Consider the following 19,104-nt stretch of genomic DNA (forward strand, 5'->3'; position numbering starts at 1 on the left):
CAGTCCGATAGTGGCTTTAGTGTTCCTCAAGAAATTTGTGGTTTTCAAGTTGTGTTGAGAATACCTTACTTGTAGGGTCAATATGTAGTTGCTTTCAACAATCTTTGATTTTCAGGTTGTGTGGCGAAGACTTGACTTGTAGGGTCAAAGTATTTGTTTGCTTAAAAAAGTATGTAGGTGTTAGGTTGTTTTGAGAAGACTGACTTATAGGGTTAGGTGATGTGTAATTCAAGTTTTGAATTAATGGATTAAATTCTTCCGAGAGAGTGGACTAGTCGTAGCTACAAAGTTGGTGGTAAACCATGACAAAGATGTTAGAGGAAGCAAAGACATCAGAGGAAACAAAGATGTTAGAGGAAACAAAGATATCAGAGTCAAATGAAGTCAAAGGAAGTCAGACAATGTGCCTCTAAAGCTTATGCGTGTCTGCCTCATAAGACTGAAGCAAGCCTCTGAAGCACCAACTACAATAACTCTGAAGCTTCCATTCAATTTGCCTCTAAAGCTCAAGTTTTGCACGCTCTAAAGACTGCAACTTGTTCCAAGATGTGCCTCTGATATGTAACATGCTCTAAAGATGCAACAAGGTGACTCGTTCATGCCACTATATTATAATAATGTAGTTTTGCCTCTAACTACCAAAACCAAGCAACACAACATATAACTTTGATGATCAAATTATGTTCAGATGAAGAAAGTCAATGACGCTGATGGAAAGTCAATGACGCTAATGGAAAGTCAATGCTCTGCTAAAGACTGAGTGGTTTCAAAATTCTGATGGTTCAATAACATATTATGATTTGTTCCCGCTGCTCTTAAACAAGCGTACAAACGAAAATTCAAGGTGAATTATTTTCAAGTGTTATTTGAACATTCTCGCACATAATCATTCTAGAAGATTTGGTCGAAGATTTCTTTTGGACTTAATCAAACTTCAACGGTCATATTCTCAAACCATATATATCAATATTTATTTTTTGTGAAGATCTTTGTTGACCTCGCACAAGGAAGATACATCATAAGATTCAAGGAGAATTATTCTTAAGCACTATATAGACATTCTCACCCATAATCATTATAGAAGATTTGGTTGGAGATACGTTTTAGAATTTATTAAGCTTTAATGGTCATATTCCCAAACCATATCTATTAAGGTTTATTTTTTGTGAAGGTCTTTGTTGATCTAGCACAAGGAAGATACGCTCAGAAGATTCAAGGAGATTATTCTTAAGCGATATCTGGACATTCTCGCACATAATCATTCTAGAAGATTTGGTTGAAGATTCGATTTGGAATTAATCAAGCTTCAACGATCATATTCCCAAATTGTATCTATCAAGGTTTTTTTTCTGAAGATCTTTGTTGACCTCACGCAAGGAAGATACGCTCTGAAGAAGGAAACACAACACAACAACTCATTAAATCTTATGAAAGACAAACTTAATAGTTAAAAGGTTAAATAAGATTTGACAAATAATTAAAAGATCAAAGAAGTACGTAACAAATATTTAGAAGATGAAAGGCAGGCTTAACAGTTAAAACATTAAATAAGATATAAAAAGTACTTGAAGACGAAAGAAAGACCAACCTAACAGTTAAAATGTTAAATATGATCTCAATATTTGGAGGATAAACAAAAGATCAACGGGATAGTTCAAAGTTTAAATAAGACTGAAAGACTGACTGAATAGTTAAAAAGGCTAAATAAGACTTAACAAGTACTTGGAAGACCAACGAATCCACTTAACAATTAAAAGGTTAAATAAGATCTAACAAGTACTTGGAAGACCAACAATTTAATTTCATAAAATTTATTTGGAAGATCAACGAAAGACGTATTAAATACTTGAAAGACGAGCAAAAGATTGACGTAAGAGTTAAAAGATTAAATAAAACCTACTAAATACATAGAAGACTAACAAGATACTGACTTAATTGTTAAATGGTCAAACAACACTTAATAAGTTCTTCTAAGATCAATAAAAAAACTAACTTAAAACGTTAGATTGCTTTAATTAAATTTTAGGCTTAATTGCACTTTTGGTCCCCCTATTATAGGTGAAAATTGAAAGTAGTCCCCCCATTTTGTTTTTCCCCAGTTTTAGTCCCCCAAATAGAATTTGAGTCCAAATTATGATGAGTTGTCATTTTTTTAATGACGTGTCAATAAAAAAGCTGACGTGGCATACGCTTACGTGGAATAAACTTATTATTATATTATTTCTAATTAAAAAATATAATTTATATTTTAAAAATCATTATTATAATTGTTAAAAATCATTATTACAAATAAAATTTAATTGTTAAAATTAAATTAAAAAAAATGAACCCTAAGCTTGAACCAGAAGCATATCATTCAACAAAAGCTTGAACCCTAAATTAAAAAACAGCTCCAATTCAACAAAAGCTCCCATGAAATAAAGCCCCAATTCAACACCTAAAGCAATATTTCATGGGAGCTTTTGTTGAATTGGGGTTGATTTTTAATTTAGGGTTCAAGCTTTTGTTGAATGATATGCTTCTGGTTCAAGCTTAGGGTTCATTTTTTTTAATTTAATTTTAACAATTAAATTTTATTTGTAATAATGATTTTTAACAATTATAATAATGATTTTTAAAATATAAATTATATTTTTTAATTAGAAATAATATAATAATAAGTTTATTCCACGTAAGCGTCTGCCACGTCAGCTTTTTTATTGACACGTCATTAAAAAAATGACAACTCATCATGATTTGAACTCAGATTCTATTTGGGGGACTAAAACTGGGGAGAAACAAAATGGGGGGACTACTTTCAATTTTCACCTATAATAGGGGGACCAAAAGTGCAATTAAGCCTAAATTTTAATTATATTTAAGGTCGTAAATATCACTTTTAAGATTAACAAAATACCAACTTAACACTTAATTTTATAATTTTATTAATTTTATGATATTGTAAATTAATTTTGTATTTATCCGACAAATGGGAGAATTACTTTTAATTTAATAACTTATTATATTACACATTTCCTTTTTTACTTAACATCTACTTTTGTCTTATATATCTCTATAAAATTTACAATTTCTTTTTTGTCGATAAAAACTTTGCAATTTTATATTTTTATTTTCATCAACTAAAGTTCATATTTTCTTTTAAATCACTAAAAAATTCATATTCACAATTCTAATACATGTAATTTGAGACGCATGTTGTATATTAATATAAACACTTAAGCCCATTAAACAAAATACAAAACAATAAAATAAAAAAAACATTGTAACAATAAAAAAGTTAATTTTTTTTGTTTAAGGCATTACTAAAAAAAATATGTTACAAGTTCTCCTTCGCTCATCTCAACGGTCTACTTGTTTAATTATTAAATCAATGATCGTAAAAATATCTTACTTGTCCATACTAAAATAAAACAATGAATACCTTGCTCTTTTTGCACAAACTTCCATTTTTTCCAACATGTTACAACCTCATTGTAAACAAAAGAAAATATAAATCATGAGGAAAAAAAATTAAATAAAAAGAAATGACAACATTTCTCTCTCTCTTTATGCCACACTTTATGGTAGATGTTATGAAATTCAACAGATGACACAACCAATAGGATCTTGCTCATCTCTTGCAATAGAATATTGAGTGTATTGTGCTTGTTGCATATGATAATAATGAGGATAAGCTTCAATTATTTTAATTTGATCCTTTTTAACATCTACTTTAGATTCTTCCTTCTTCTTCTCCTCTTTTGCTGGACCAACAAAAACTATTTCAGTATTACACCACTTCCTTAGTTTGTTCACTACATGTAGTGGATCAATGTCTCCAATTAAGGTTAATTTCTTGTCTTTCATGTCCACAGAAATCGACTCAACCCCTGAAAATCAATATACAAATATAATTTCAGTCAAATTATAACTATACCCCAGTTTTATACTATATGAATTTAATTCTATAAATAGTATATATATAAATTAAAAAAAAGAAAAGAAATTCTCATTTTTTGAAAAATTAAAATTGAAACTAGTCATATTGAAATTACCTGAAAGGCCAGATACAGTCCTCATAGCTTTTTGCTTGATTCTTTCGTCATATAAATTCACCTTCAACACTACTTTCTATAGCAAAACAGAGCAAAAAACTTTTTAGTTCAATTGAAACTAAAAAAATAATAGTAAAAAATGGAATGAATTCACTACTACTATCTATGCATATATGATATAATAAAAGAGTAAAACTAAGAGAAAATTGAACACATGGGTTATAATTAATGAATTTTATGGGATGATGAAGAAGTAAAAAAATTGGTTACAATGGATCTAGTTCTTACCATCATTTTCTACTAAATTTAATTATGATAACCAAGTAATCGAGAATTGTTGTTGTCGGTTGAAATTAAAAGGAAGAGAAAGTAATTAATCAAGAATTGTTGAATAAATAACTATATGAGATGAAGTTATGGAGTTATGGAGTTATGGAGTTATGGAGTGAAGTTGAGGTTTGTGCATTATTTATATAGTGCTTAGTCAACCGAAGTCAAGAGAAGTTGAAAACGCGGAAATGGTACGGTGGTGGCTTTGGTGTTGAGTACCCCACATCGTTGCTTCCAAGAAAATGACTCATCAAGATGAACAATTATTCAACTTTTTTCTGGCTTATTATTATTTTTTGTTTCTTCTTGATAATATATAAAAGACTAAATAGCGCCTACCGTCCATTCAATTAATTTTAGTAAATGTTTTAATTTTTTATTTTTTATTTATTTATTTCTTTATTTTAATTTTAAGTGACAATTTGATCTTTTATATTTTAAAATATCAACAATGTTATCCTTTTTTTTATAAAAATTTATCAAAATTTGCATCTCCAACAACATCAAATAAAGAATAAAAATATGAGTTTATGTAAAGATTTAAATTATGAATTTGATGAAATTTTCATTATATTGAAGATGATAATTAATTTTATAGGTTTTGTTTGAAAATTTTGTTAAATTTTTTGAATTTTTGTAATAAAAAGGATAACATTGTCGACATTTGAAAACATTAAAGATCAAATTATCACTTAAAATTAAAATAAAGGACAAAACCATGAAGAACAAAAAATAAAGGACTAAAACGCTACGTGAAATTAAGCTATTACTACACCGTGGGTGCTATAATTAGATTAGATTATGACCCGCGCTTTTGTGCGATTATGGAGTGAAGTTGAGGTTTGTGCATTATACTTGTAAATATTGTATTGTGTATATTATATTGCATTATACAATGATTATATTTATATTAAGAAATTATAATATATTTCGACTATTAATAATACATTTTATCTATTAATAATGATAATGGACATGTAATTATTAATAAATAAATTAACAGCATTAAGAGTAATCAATTTTTTAAATTGTGTATATAATTATTGCTATATATGTATTTATTTGTTGAAATGTAATTTTTTTTTATTTTGAATAATTTTATAAAACTTAAATTGTTGATAAAATATTCAATAATAGTTAAAATTTCAATGTTTAGTGTTAAAAAATATAATATCATTGATCAAATGTAGTGAAAGTGTGAAAGACTGAAAGAAGATTGCAAATGACTGTTTTTTTTTTCCATTACATATTAATCAAGTATGTAACATGAAATGTGCTCCATTATTTTTCTCTAGTGCCAATAAAATTACTCAAAATAGAACGTAATATGCATGTCTAATATGTGTAGACAATTTATAGTTAGAAAAATTCCTTAGGTCTGAGTAAAGTAGGTGTGACTTCATGAAAATGAGCTTATATTTGCAACTGATCACTAAAACATTTGAATATTTGAGATGAGATAATATTAATATAGGAAATTTTTGTCACCAACTAATCTGTAGGGATAAGTATAGTTAGAATTGGAAGAGGAGTCTTAGCGAAAGTAAAAAGAAAAAGTGGTTCATTGAAGATAGTAGGGAGAAAAGTGTTTGAGAAATGCAAAGAAAAAGAAAAGGTTCTCAATGTTCGTCGAATGCTAGGTGTAGTTGCATTTTCATGGTACAATACCAAAGGGGCAAAACCTATATTTTTGTGCATTTAATTTTTTTTACAAAAGAGTTTAATATTTTTAGGAATAGTGACACTTTAACTGTAGCTAAAAGTAGTTTTAGTGACAGATAACAAAACATCACAAAGTCTGAGTGTCATAATAGATACGTTTTATTTTTTGTAGTGGGAGGAGTTGTGAAAGTCGATAACAGTGAGAGGATGGTAGAATTATTTTCATCAGTAACTATTGTTAGTGGATTTTCAATAAAGATGTGATGTGGTATGTGGTATGTGAAATGCAAAAGCTAAATAGAAGTATGGAAAATGTGAAACGAATTGTAGAGGCTTGTAAATGGTGCATATAAGAATATAAGTGTTTGGATTTTCAATAGAGATATGATATGGTGTGTGAAATACAAAAGTTAAATAGAGCTATGAAAAAAGTGAAATGAATTGTAGAGACTTGTAAAGAATGCTACATAAAAATATAAAACGATATAGCACATAAATGTGTAAGGTGTCAATCAATAAAATTTAGAATTTGTTTATATACATATATAGATTGTTACCGGATATATGTATCTCAATATATAAAAAAATAAATAAATAACGTTTATTCAAGGCCCCGTGCCTTGATGATCTACCAAGACTTTAGGATATCAACAAGAATTATATAGCTTTAATCCCCAATATCAAGAACCCCTCATCTTCAAAAGATTATAGGCCAATCAGTATGTGAAATGTAGTTATGAAGATTATAATTGTTGTAATTTTGAAATAAGTTGTGCAAATATATAAGGTTCAAAACAAGTAATAAAGTGAAAGTAGAGTGTCGTTCTCACGAGAATTGGTTATGTCACTTATTTTAATATTTTTCTAAACAAATAGTTTGTTTGTTATAGAAATAAAAAGAATATATGTTTGAGTAACAATTTTTAGATAATTTTATGATTAAAAATGTCAAGTTAAGTGAGAGAAATTGGCTCTAACTTCATATGATAAAAGGTAGTTAATGATTTAACTTAATTATAAATTTGTTTGCAAGCGCTAGTATGATGTATCATTCTTGAGACCAGATTTACCTTAAGGATTTTTCAACTCAGTCATCATGATAATTAAGAGTTATTACCATCATTCATTCGTGCACTACACATCATATTATGCTACTTGTTATTTTAACAAATCAACTTCCTTATTAGTCTTAAACGATACTCTTAATTATTCAACATTAATATTTTTTTCAAACATATTAACTTAATCCATATTAAATCAAATATTTTCCATCTTTATCATTTTTTAAATTCAAAAGACTAGTAATAAAACATAAGTAATCAATTTAAATTTTAAAGATTGAATTAAATGCAACTTATTTAAGAGAGGAAGTTAATCACACTACAACATATTAAAATATAAACTTCATTAAAACATCTTTAATCTTTAACTACAAAGAGTTTAAGTTTATATTAAACTTCAAAATTAAAAATTAAAAAATGGTAAACTTCTGAGGAGTTCATTACAGCTCAAATCAATGTAAAAATGAAAGTTACAAAGAGGAAATACGAGATACAATAGTGTTGGCAGCAAGAACAGCCAACATTCAGTAACAGTAGTACAACCTCCTTTAAACTCTAAATCTTTAAAAATTAATTTGAATAGCTCCAAAATGAGTTGGTAATGGAAGATGATGATGGATTATACTGAAAAACAATGGAATATGAGAATTATGGTTGGAGGAGACATTAGAAATTAAGTTAGCCGTCTATGTCCTTGCTTTTCAAACTTTTGTAAATTATATAGAACAAATCTAGTACATTATATTTCCTGTTTTTGAGTTTTTTTTTTCTTTTTCCAATAAAGATTTGACAGTTCAACCTAAGATTTTGGGGCTTACAGATTGCTTTGGAACATAATAAGTTGGAACTAAACATTGCTTCTGATGCATAAACTCATATTGTACGTTGATTGTAAAATGCTTATAAGACAACTTGTTAATGGTTCTATTTTTCATGTTAGGCACAATTTAAATACTAAGATTTATCTGTTGTTCTAATTCTCTTTCTTTAATGGACCACAAATAGTAATAATTAACGTTGTAAATTAATGGTAATTTTAGATATTAAATCGGTAATTTAGTCAAATAAAAAAATGAAAACTTTTCGCTGTTTGCACACTTGAACATTATACACAAACTCCAATTTTTTCCGACATGTTACAAGCTTATACATAAACCACTCAAAAAAAATTAAATCATGAGAGAAAATCCTTCAAAAAAAAAAAAACATATTTCTTTCTCACTATGCAACAATATGATATTATGAAAGTCAGCATATACACACCCGACGTGTTACAAGCTTTTACGAATAAAAAATATATATATAATATTGTTAATATATAAAAATATTTAGTTCGGTTACTTTTTATTTATATTAATCTTTGTCAAAGTCCGTCGGAGACTAAATTGATAGAAAATGACTAAATACTAAAATTAAATTGATAATAAGTTATTAAAATAAAAGATATAATTAATATTAAGTGGCTAAATATAAAGACAATGTGACATGACAGTTTTATAAAATCAAAAATTATTTTCAAATATTTATAATTTCAATAATTTATTTCAGAACACCTCAAAATAACAGACTAATTTAATATATTATTAGAGAATCAACTAATTAAGAGAGGAAAAAATCATTGCAATTTATTTTATTTTTTTTTAAATAAATTACACAAAGTGACCCCTACACAACTTTGTCCCGGCTCTGTCTCTATTGGTTCTATCACCATATAAATCCACCTTCAACATTACTTTATGTAACAAAACAAAGCAAAAAAAAAAAAAAATTAAGTTCAAATCTAGTAGTACAAAAGGGAATCAAATCAGTACTAGCTATGCCTAAGCATATGATATAATAATAGTGTAAAACTAAACCGAACAAATTACTTTAATTATTGGATTGATGGGTAGATGAAGGAGAAAAAAATTGATTATGCATAAATCTAATTTTGAGCGAATTGATGGGTAATTGAAAGAGAAAAATGTCATTTCAAGAGAATTGATTTTGTAGAACTCATTTTAATTAAAAGTCAATTGAACGTAAAAAAAATTATATTCGAATATATTTAGGTAAAAGTGAGTTCTCCAAACAAATTTCAGAGTAAAAATTTTGTTTAGACTCAAAAGTTACAAATTTTAGTTTCGAATAATCAATTTTAAAAGTTGAAACAATTTCGTTTAACAATACTTAAATATACAAAAATCAATTTTACAATTCCAAAATTAATTCTAACACCTCTAAACTTGAAACAAAATAAGTACTTAATTATAATAATAGATAATCAATAATGGATGGTTAAAATTTAAAAGAAGAGAAATAGAGAATATATTTACGAGGAAAGGAGTATGAGATGAAGTTTTCTTTTGGCAAGAGTATGAGATTAAGTTGTGAAGTGAAGATGAGGTTTGTGCAATATTTATTTATAGTTTATTAGTCAACCTAAGTCAAGAAAAGTAGCGTGGTAGCTATGGTTCTTTGAATCTTCTTGTTGGCCCCACACTCTTCCTTCTAAGAAATTGGCTTGATTAACAATCATTTACCCTTTTTAAGAATATAAAATTGTTACATGATATCCCAAATTTTTATAATTTATTTTAATACTAATATAGTATTATACGTTTTTGTCTCTATATTTCTAATATTGTGAATTTTATATGAAATTTATAATAAAATCTTTTGTTACTCAATATATTAAGTTTAAACATATTTTTTTGAGAAATTGTATGTTTTAGATTTTTCAATTCAAGAAAAGACACGTGTGAAATATGAGTCGCAACACTAAGAGTTTAATGTGTTTAAAAATAATTATTTTTAAATATTGTCTATAGTTGATAAATTATGTCAAAAATTAGTTGAGATCATTGAAAGCATGACTAACATGGTGTTAGGACTTGTGTTGACCCTTTTAATATTAAAAGCAACCACATAGTATACATTTTAAGTAATGAAAACTACAAAATAAGATGGAAAATGATTTTCTCATAGATTACATGTTCCGCAGCCTAAAATTTTGAGGGTACTTCCATCCAAATTTACCTTTGGATTTAGTTTGGTGATAAACTAGAATTTATCTATTTTTATAACTTTATTTGATAGTTTAATTTGATGTTTTTAATTGATTTTAGTTCTTTTTTACTACCTTTTTATTTTGTTTTGATTGCAAGCAGAAGTGAAGGAATAAGTGAAGCCTTGAAGTCAAGTGGTGCATCATGATCAAGAAAATGAAAGAAACTCAAGTTCCAACAAACATTATTGTCTGACCATAATAGTCATTACAACCATAATGGATGAACGAAAAATAAATAAATAAAATAAGAATTTCTCAATTCAAGTCAGTAAGGATTATTGTCTGGCAGTAATGACCATTATGGTCATAATCTGTTCATCTTTTCCTGCTGCATCTATTACTGCATGCAGTAATGACCATTATGGTCGTAATCTGTTGATCTTCTGCAGCTGCACCTATTACTGTCTGGAAGTAATGACCATAAATGACTCAATTTCTACTGAACCATTTTCCTTCTATCAAATTCTGATGGTTTCTTGTAATTAAAGCTCATGAAAGCACCTAGGACTATAAAAGGACCAAAATACTCAGTTTTAAGGACACATATACTCCTACACATAATCTCTTACTACTCTTTCTTTTGTTCTTGTATTTCTCTTAGAAATTTTCCAGCTTCAATAATATTCAATTTCTATTTTGTTTTGTTATTTTTTTTTATTCTGTTATTTTATATTTCAATATTTTTATATTTAAGCTTTGATTCTACTATGATCATATGTGAGCAGATATTCCTTGTCTTGGGATTGTAGGATTTCCAATGTTGGATATCTAACAATTTCTATTTCTTTTTGTCATGGGTATTGATCTTTTAATCCAATCTTAGTAAAAATCATATTCATATTTAGATATCAAATAATATACTGAAATGTAGATTCGATATTTGAGCCCTAAGATTGGACAAGAGAATCAAATAAAATAAGATGGAAAATGATTTTCTCATAGATTACATGTGTCGCAGTCTAAAATTTTGAGGGTACTTCCATCCAAATTTACCTTTTGATTTAGTTTGGCTACTTATGGCTTGGTCAGATTCATCTTCTAATGACTTTCTTGTATACTGAAAGTATGGGTGGGAATAGGACAGGCCAGGACAGACTTTGAAAGGCCTAAGCCTGACCTACGATTAATTTTTTAGGCCTAAGCCTAGCCTACGATATATCATTGGTTTTTTTTCCGACCTGGCCTAGCCTTTTTAAAAGCCTGGCTTGGAAGCCTATTTAAAAGCCTTATTCATATTAAAATATTTAAATTCTCTACTCATATCACATGATGCTCTCAACATAACAATATCAACGTACATATCTATATATATTAAAAAAATAATCTAACAATTTATTTTTTAAATCTGAAACAAACATCCTTTAAACCCTAAAACATAATTCTTGGTTTCAAAGAATAGATTTTTTTTTTCTAAAACAAACGCACCCATTATTATATTTCAAACAAATATGGAATGACTACTGAGTTATTGACTAATTGAATGGCTACCGAATATGGAATGACTACCAAATATGAAATGACTACCGAATTTGGAATGACTACTGAGTGATGAATGACTACTGAGTGGTTGTCTAATTGATAGAATTTAAAATAGGAAATAATATTATTAATATAATAATAAAAAATAACATTAATAAATAATTAAATATATATATAGGCCGGTCTGTCAGGCCTAATAGGCTTTTTATAACCCTAAGCATGACCTATTTAAATAAATAGGCTTTAAAAATAGCCTGAGCCTAGCCTTTTTATTAAATAGGTCAGGCCAGGCCATAAGTAGGCCAGGCCATAGGCCCCTGACGGACGGCCTAGCCTATTCCCACCTCTAACTGAAAGCGTTTTAGCAAGTATACTGAATGGTGCAAGTAATAATAAAACGGTAGTACCAAATGTCGAACTTAAGGATTGCGTTTTACTATGGAGTTGTATTTAATTACTAAAATTGAACAAAAAGTTTCCGAATTGATTAAAATAATATTTAAAATTAACAACAGTAATAAAATCGATCTTTTATAATAAGAAAAATGTAAGGGATGAGTTTCACTTCGAATTCAACTTTGGTGTCTAATTTGATCCTAGTTACTTAATTTCTTTAATGAATTATTACCGAATTCTCTTCATTACTCTTGCCCTAATGTCTTAGTGACAGAACCTTTAATTCCAAAGTAACCCCTAATTCCTTAGTGGATTTAATATTAGAATTAAGTTTTACCGTACAAGAATTCTCTTGTTAAACTACTACTTTTGCAACTAATTTAATTGGTTTCATGACCTGCATATATCCCTAGACTACAAATTCATGAATTTCTCATCACAAGCATTCATAAAGTCCACTTCCATTTCAAAATACAAATCGTAGAACATTTTAATGTTGATCAAACAATAAAAAGCATTAAGCACATATATGAGAAAAATAATTCAATAAACTCATTCATATAACTAGAATTCAAATAAAAAAATAAGGGTTTCATCTTGTTATACTCATCCCTAACAAATAGGGTTTAGTTACTCATGACAAAGATGAAAAAGATAGAGACTAGAGAAGAATTACAAGAAAGATTCATGAATGATTCTTGATAAAACTGCTCCAATAGTGTTATAAACGGTCGACTTTGAGTTTCTCTGCTAGGGCACAAGCCTCCCAACTTCCCAATAGTAAAAAAGATCCATAGAAAGTGAAAAAACAAATGGGTTTTGAAATATTCAGCCGTGTGCCATGCGTGGAATTTGCGCTTCATGCGCAAGTGGACAGAGCCAGGAAGTGCCCCAGGCGCAGGTTTTTGCGCTTCAGGCGCACAACATTTGTTGTCTGACTTATACTGTATTTTACTCCTCTTTCGAGTCTGAATTTGGTTTTGGTGTCTTCATGAATGTTGTAGATATGGATTGTAGCTTTCATTTGCACTTAATTTGACTACATTTGAACATCTACAACTCACAATATTGCTGAAAGACTTCACATAGGTCATGTTGATTTCTCGCCAAAATTCAGCACTGCACTAAAATAAAGAAACAACGCAAAACTACGAAAAATATCTACTTAATCAAGGAAATAAGAACATAAATATTTCGTTAAATTACAGAACTAAAATCAACAAAATATATCAAATAACTCCTTACTAATGATTAAAGATAAATAAGACTAAAAACAATGAAAAATATGTATGTGATGAAGAATCTGGTTTTTCATATGAAAAATATGCATATGATGAAAAATATGCATACAATGAAAAATATGCATATGATAAATAAGACTAAAAACAATGAAAAATATACTCTGATTTTTCAGGTTCATCTGGTTTGCATGCATCTGCTTCCTCTAGTTCTAGTAAACCTGCACTATCATCAACTTGCTTTGACTTTTCAAGTTCAAGTTGTTTGTCATATAACATAAAATAAATTAGATAATTTAAGAGTGAAACAATACAACCCAAACCACTAGTTTTAATTCTGGTGGTTTATGCTTATTTCTAAAGAAACAAACTTGTATTATGCATATGCTGAATGTTCAGGTTTTGTGATTCTCCTGGTTCCTCTTAGATCTTGAGAACATGCAAAATACTTATCTAGGTTTGATTTTTAAGATCAAGCTTCTTGTTATCGCAATAAATATAATATCATACAATAATTAAATTTAAAGAAAGATATAACTTATATGTCAACAGTTTCAGTTTCACTCTGAAAACCTTGTTAGTTCTTATTTTCTGGGTTTCAGATTCTGAATTTGCACACTCTTTGATTAGAGGGTCTGGATGAAGGGATTTGAATCCCCATCCCGGTTTGTAGTCTTGATGAATTTGATTGGAGTGTTCAGAGAAGTCTTCTGATTATGATTGTTCATCTAACACTTCTACTTTTGTTGATGTATCAAGTTCCTCTAATAATTTTGTTTCTACTTATACTTCAGATTCATCATATGGTTTTGATTTTTCTGATAGTTCTGGTTCATCATATGGTTCTTCTTTTTTTGATAGTTATGGTTTATGAGCTGGTTTTGGTTTTGATAGGTATCGCGTCGATGAGTTCTTCTTCCACCAGAGTCATGTCTTAGGACATATACCTTTTTCCCTTCATAAGTTGCTAGCATTCACTTACTAGATGTCATGATTGGTGTTTCATCTTGGTTGCTTAGATCATCTACAACATAATTTTTTTTGTCTTTTGGTACCCAAATCTGATTGGGTTCTAGTTTGTTAGTCTTGAAATGTTTATTTTCTTTCCTAATCTTTAACATAGGACAAGATAAGTTAGAGTGATATTTCTTAGAAAAAATAGTACACAAAACTTCAGAGTGAATAATTTTATGTTCAGTTACTGTTTCGTCAAATCCTAGACCTCTTTTACCATTTCTACTAACACCATGAATCATAGACGCATGCTTTCTTATTTTCATACCATTAGTTAGAAAAATCTAGGAATTATTCTTCATGCTTATCAGAATTACATGTGGTATTTTCAACATGGATATCTTTCAAGGTTTCTTCTTTAAGTTCAATAATATCAGTTTTCAGATTTGCATTTTCTATTTTAAGTTCATTAATATCAAATTTCAGAGTTGTATTTTTTGTTTTAAATTCACCACTTTGATTCTTTAAGACATTAATTCTTTTAGTTAGGATTGCTCTTCATCATCAGAGGACTCATTAAAATCATCTCATGTAGCTATCAAATTTTTCTTCTTGGGTCTAGAATATTTCCTCTAAATGTTTCCCTTTCTCTATATTTGGACATTCTGATTTGATAAGTCCAAATTTGTTGCATCCATAGTAGATGATGCTTTTCTTGTCGTGTTTATCATCATTTCCTCTATTGGATTGCTTGGAATATCTTTGGGGAAATTTATTTTTTCTGTTGTGCCACATCTTCTAAATTTTTTAACATATGAAAGCCAATTCCTCTTCCTATAAGTCTCCATTCTGATCCTTTAAATCATCATCCTCTAATTCTTTTGTTGCCTTCAGAATTTTCTTCTGCTTGGATTTCAAAGCCAAAGTTGGTTTCTTCTTCTTGGGCTCATCCTTTGCAAGTTCAATTTCATGTGATCTGAGAGAGTTGATTAGTTTTTCCCGCTTAAAAGTATTCAGATCAGGGGTGAGAGAGCTTTTGAATTCATAAGTATAATATATTGTGAGTAGGGATGAGAATAGGTTAGGTCGTCCGTCAGGGGCCTATGACCTGACCTACTTATGGTCTGACCTGACTTGGCCTATTTAATAAAAAGGCTAGGCTTAGGCCATTTTTAAAGCCTATTTATTTAAATAGGTCAGGCTCAGGCTTATAAAAAAGCCTATTAGGCCTGACAGGCCGACCTATATATATTTTATTATTTATTAATATTATTTATTATTATTATATTAATAATATTATTTCCTATTTTAAATTCTATCAATTAAGCGATTACTCAGTAAGCATTCCATATTCAGTAGTTGTTCCATATTCGGTAGCATTCCATATTTGGTAGTCATTTCATATTTGGTAGCTATTCAATTAGTCAATCACTCAGTAGTCTTCCATATTTGTTTAAAAGGTAATAATGAGTGTGTTTGTTTCAGGAAAAAAAAAATCTATTATTTGACACAAAAAATTATTTTTTAGGGTTTAAAGGATGTTTGTTTCATATTTTCTAAAAATTATTTTAAATAGGCTTCCAGGCCATGCCAGACTTTTAAAAAGGTCAGGTCAGGCCGAAAAAAAAGCCTATGATAGGCCGTAGGCCAGACTTAGGCCTAAAAAATAAATCGTAGGTCAGGCTCAGGCCTTTCAATGTATGGCCGGGCCTGACCTATTCCCACCCCTAATTGTGAGATGAACGGGAAAAACCTTATTTCCCAATGATTCATTCGGTGCTTGCTACATACGACAGTAGCCCTTTGAGGGATAAATTAATTAATGTGAAACTATGGAAAGTGTAAGATTAAAATATAGAATAGAAAATATTTGTAAAGTATTGATTGATTTAATTTATTTAAATGTATGGTATTTGATATTATTGTGATATTGAGTGTCGAATTAATTTTATGTATATGTTTCATTAGATGAGTTTATGAGATGTGATAATAAAATATTGATGTGTTGTGATAATTTTATGTGATGATGATGATGTATGATTACTAATTGTGATATTATAAATTTGCGATAAGTTTATGTGATGAGGTATGATTGATGATAGTGAAGCTATAAATTTGTGATGATGTGTGATTAATGATAGTGATGTTATAAATTTGTGATGAGAAATTGAAATAACTCCATCGTTGATGAAATAATGGTGATTCCAATTTTTGTTTGAGATTATGGTCTTAATGGAGTATCATAGGTCAACGATGAGAGAAAATAAATATTGAGAATTTGTGAAGTGAAGATTATTTTGTCATCAAATAGGCAGAGTCTGACAAGCCTAGTGATTCAAGAGAAGTACAACTGAATGAGATTTTAAATTGAACTCCAAATTATTAGGATCTCTTTTTTTTTTTTTTTTAAATTGAATGGTTAAAAACATGAAAGATATTTTATTGATGAATCTGATCTTTAATTTTATCAAAACCAATAGGGGAAATACCACTGTGGCAATTGTTATAGGCCATCTAAAACACCAAACCATGGATGGCTAAGTTGTGGGATATTCTTAAGGTTTTGTTTGGGAGTTTAAGAGGGGAGGAGATGACTTTGGAAAAAAGAAAGTGGAAGGAAGAGATGGCTTTGGAGAGAAGATGGTTTTTAGGGTCTTTTTTTCTTCTTTATATAAAATATCTCTAATGTTGGGGAACTAAAAAAAGTTATATTGCAAGAAGATTTTAGAAGATTTAGATAAATTTTTCAACTCATTTCTTTGTCATTATAATACTTACAAAATTAAAAATATATTCATCATACACATTCTCTTACTTTACAAGATTAATTTTATCAAAAAGGTGAAATGTTCCTCTAAATTTCCTCCTCTCCTCCGTCCCATTCCTTCTAAATTCTCAAACAAAATCTAAAATTTTGAGTTTTGGTTTTTGATCGAGACTTCACACAAATTAATATTGAATTTGATTATCACGTTGTTGTAAAGTTGGTCCCATGAGATTACACTACTAAACATCCTTACTATTCTTTAGTGTGTCAAATTCAAAAATTCTTGAATCACCTAATTTGTTATTCGATTTCTCACTCGTAAAACCGACCAAGTGACATATGCTTTTGCAAAATTTGACATCTATAAACCAAATACTGAGGGCCCGTTTGATGGACATGATATGAATAAATTATCATATCATGTTTGAATCCAATGTCTGATGAACCAATATGATATGATAAGTTAATCCAGAATTCTATCATATTATGTATCTCTCGTTGAAATTTCTATCTTGAATATGAGTTGAGTTAAAAACCTGCAGGATAGGATAAGAACAATAGTTACTCAATTACCCTTATAAAATATAACTTAAAATATAAATTGAAATATAATAAAATATAAATATAAAAACAATTTATAAAATATAATTTAATCAAATAGAAAAATAATTAATAGAATTTGATATTGAACTGAAAAATAAAATATTAATAATTAATTTTAAAAATATTTATGATTTTACACAAGGATAGTTTTTGTTGTAGCTAAATATCACTAGAAGGGGGGGTTGAATAGGGATTTTGCTGTTTAAAAATAATTTTTAAGTGTTTTAAAAAACTATCCTCTCGCTGAGGATGGCTAGCTCGAGGATGGGATTTTTAAATCGTTGGATCTAAGCTGAGCAAAAAAGTAGGAGTAGAATATGAGGGACACACACACAATTTTATACTGGTTCACCCAAAGATGGCTACGTCCAGTCCTCACACCCTTGTGAGATTTCACTAACTTTCAAACAGATCGATCCTCAACCTGAGGATGATTACAAGCTGTGTATTATCAAGCTTCACCAAGCTTACAATCAATTTTCAAATATTTCCAAGCTTCACTCACTAGGAAATTACAAAGTGGAATGAGAGTGATTGATACTTAATACTTTCTCAAAGGATATACAAAGATATAGTGTAGGATCAAAGAAAGTAATAAGGGAGGATGTGATTTGCTTCTTGAAAGCTTTAAGATGCTTGATCTTTTTATGCAAGTGTGTTGTGTATCTTCCAATGGAGAGCTTGTATGCATTTTATAGAGATCCAAGCCCTTGATGACCAATGGAGCTCATTTTCAAAGGATCCAAGGTTTTCATCATAATTACAGAACTGCCACTCAGCTTGTTAGGCTTAGGCAGAACCATCCTCTTGCAGCATAGTCTTTGATCTTGACATGTCCTTCCTTTTTCACTTTAATCAGAGTGCAAGGCTGTTTCTGAGCTGCATTTTTCGAAGTCTTTAAGGTCTAGGTTGGCTTCATCTTTTGAGGTGATGTGGACAAGAGAGAAAAAGCCATTTCACTTTTGCTGGCCTATCCTCTGCCTATTCTGCCATCCTCTGCATACTAGATCTAGCCATATTCATCCTTTTTTTTTTGACCTTTTGACTCTTATTTTTAAATGTTTTGTTTATTCATTTTTGACATTTTTATCCATTTGAATAAACACATTTGTTTTGGTGAGAGATCAGATTGTCCAAATCTGGAGTTTTTCAAATTGCAGCCCATCCTCACGTTTGCAGCAATTTCCATCCTCGCGTGGGTTTTCCATCCTCAGGCCAAAATCACATTTTCCTTCTTTTTGCCTTAATGAATAATAACCTATTATCTTATATGAATACACTAAAGAGCACATGTTAGTCATTAACCACAATCATAATCTCTTAAGTAATTTTGTTATCATTAAAATCATTTGAGAGATTTTGTCTCAACAGTTTTGTCTTTTTATATAATTTAATAAATTAGTATTCACAATTATAAAAATATGAAAGTTAATTAAAATTTTAAAATAAGTATAATTTGTTTACAAGGTATTCTTGTCATCTACATATAATATATATTATATATTTATTTACATTCTAACAAATAAAATAT

The 19,104-nt window shown here is 29.0% G+C and overlaps 1 protein-coding gene across 1 annotated transcript; it reads right to left on the reverse strand.

Moving 5' to 3' along the window:
* Positions 1–3,329: 3,329 nt before the first annotated feature.
* On the reverse strand, positions 3,330–4,487 carry LOC101510149 (heavy metal-associated isoprenylated plant protein 39-like). Its single transcript, XM_004516810.4, has 3 exons — positions 4,323–4,487; positions 4,035–4,110; positions 3,330–3,869 (listed from the first exon to the last, which is right to left on the reverse strand). The coding sequence occupies exons 1-3, from the start codon at positions 4,326–4,328 to the stop codon at positions 3,580–3,582; spliced, it is 372 nt and encodes a 123-aa protein (XP_004516867.1). The 5' UTR covers positions 4,329–4,487; the 3' UTR covers positions 3,330–3,579.
* Between the last annotated feature and the right edge of the window lie 14,617 nt (positions 4,488–19,104).

Source organism: Cicer arietinum, chromosome 8 (assembly GCF_000331145.2).
Source record: "Cicer arietinum cultivar CDC Frontier isolate Library 1 chromosome 8, Cicar.CDCFrontier_v2.0, whole genome shotgun sequence".
NCBI lineage: Eukaryota > Viridiplantae > Streptophyta > Magnoliopsida > Fabales > Fabaceae > Cicer > Cicer arietinum.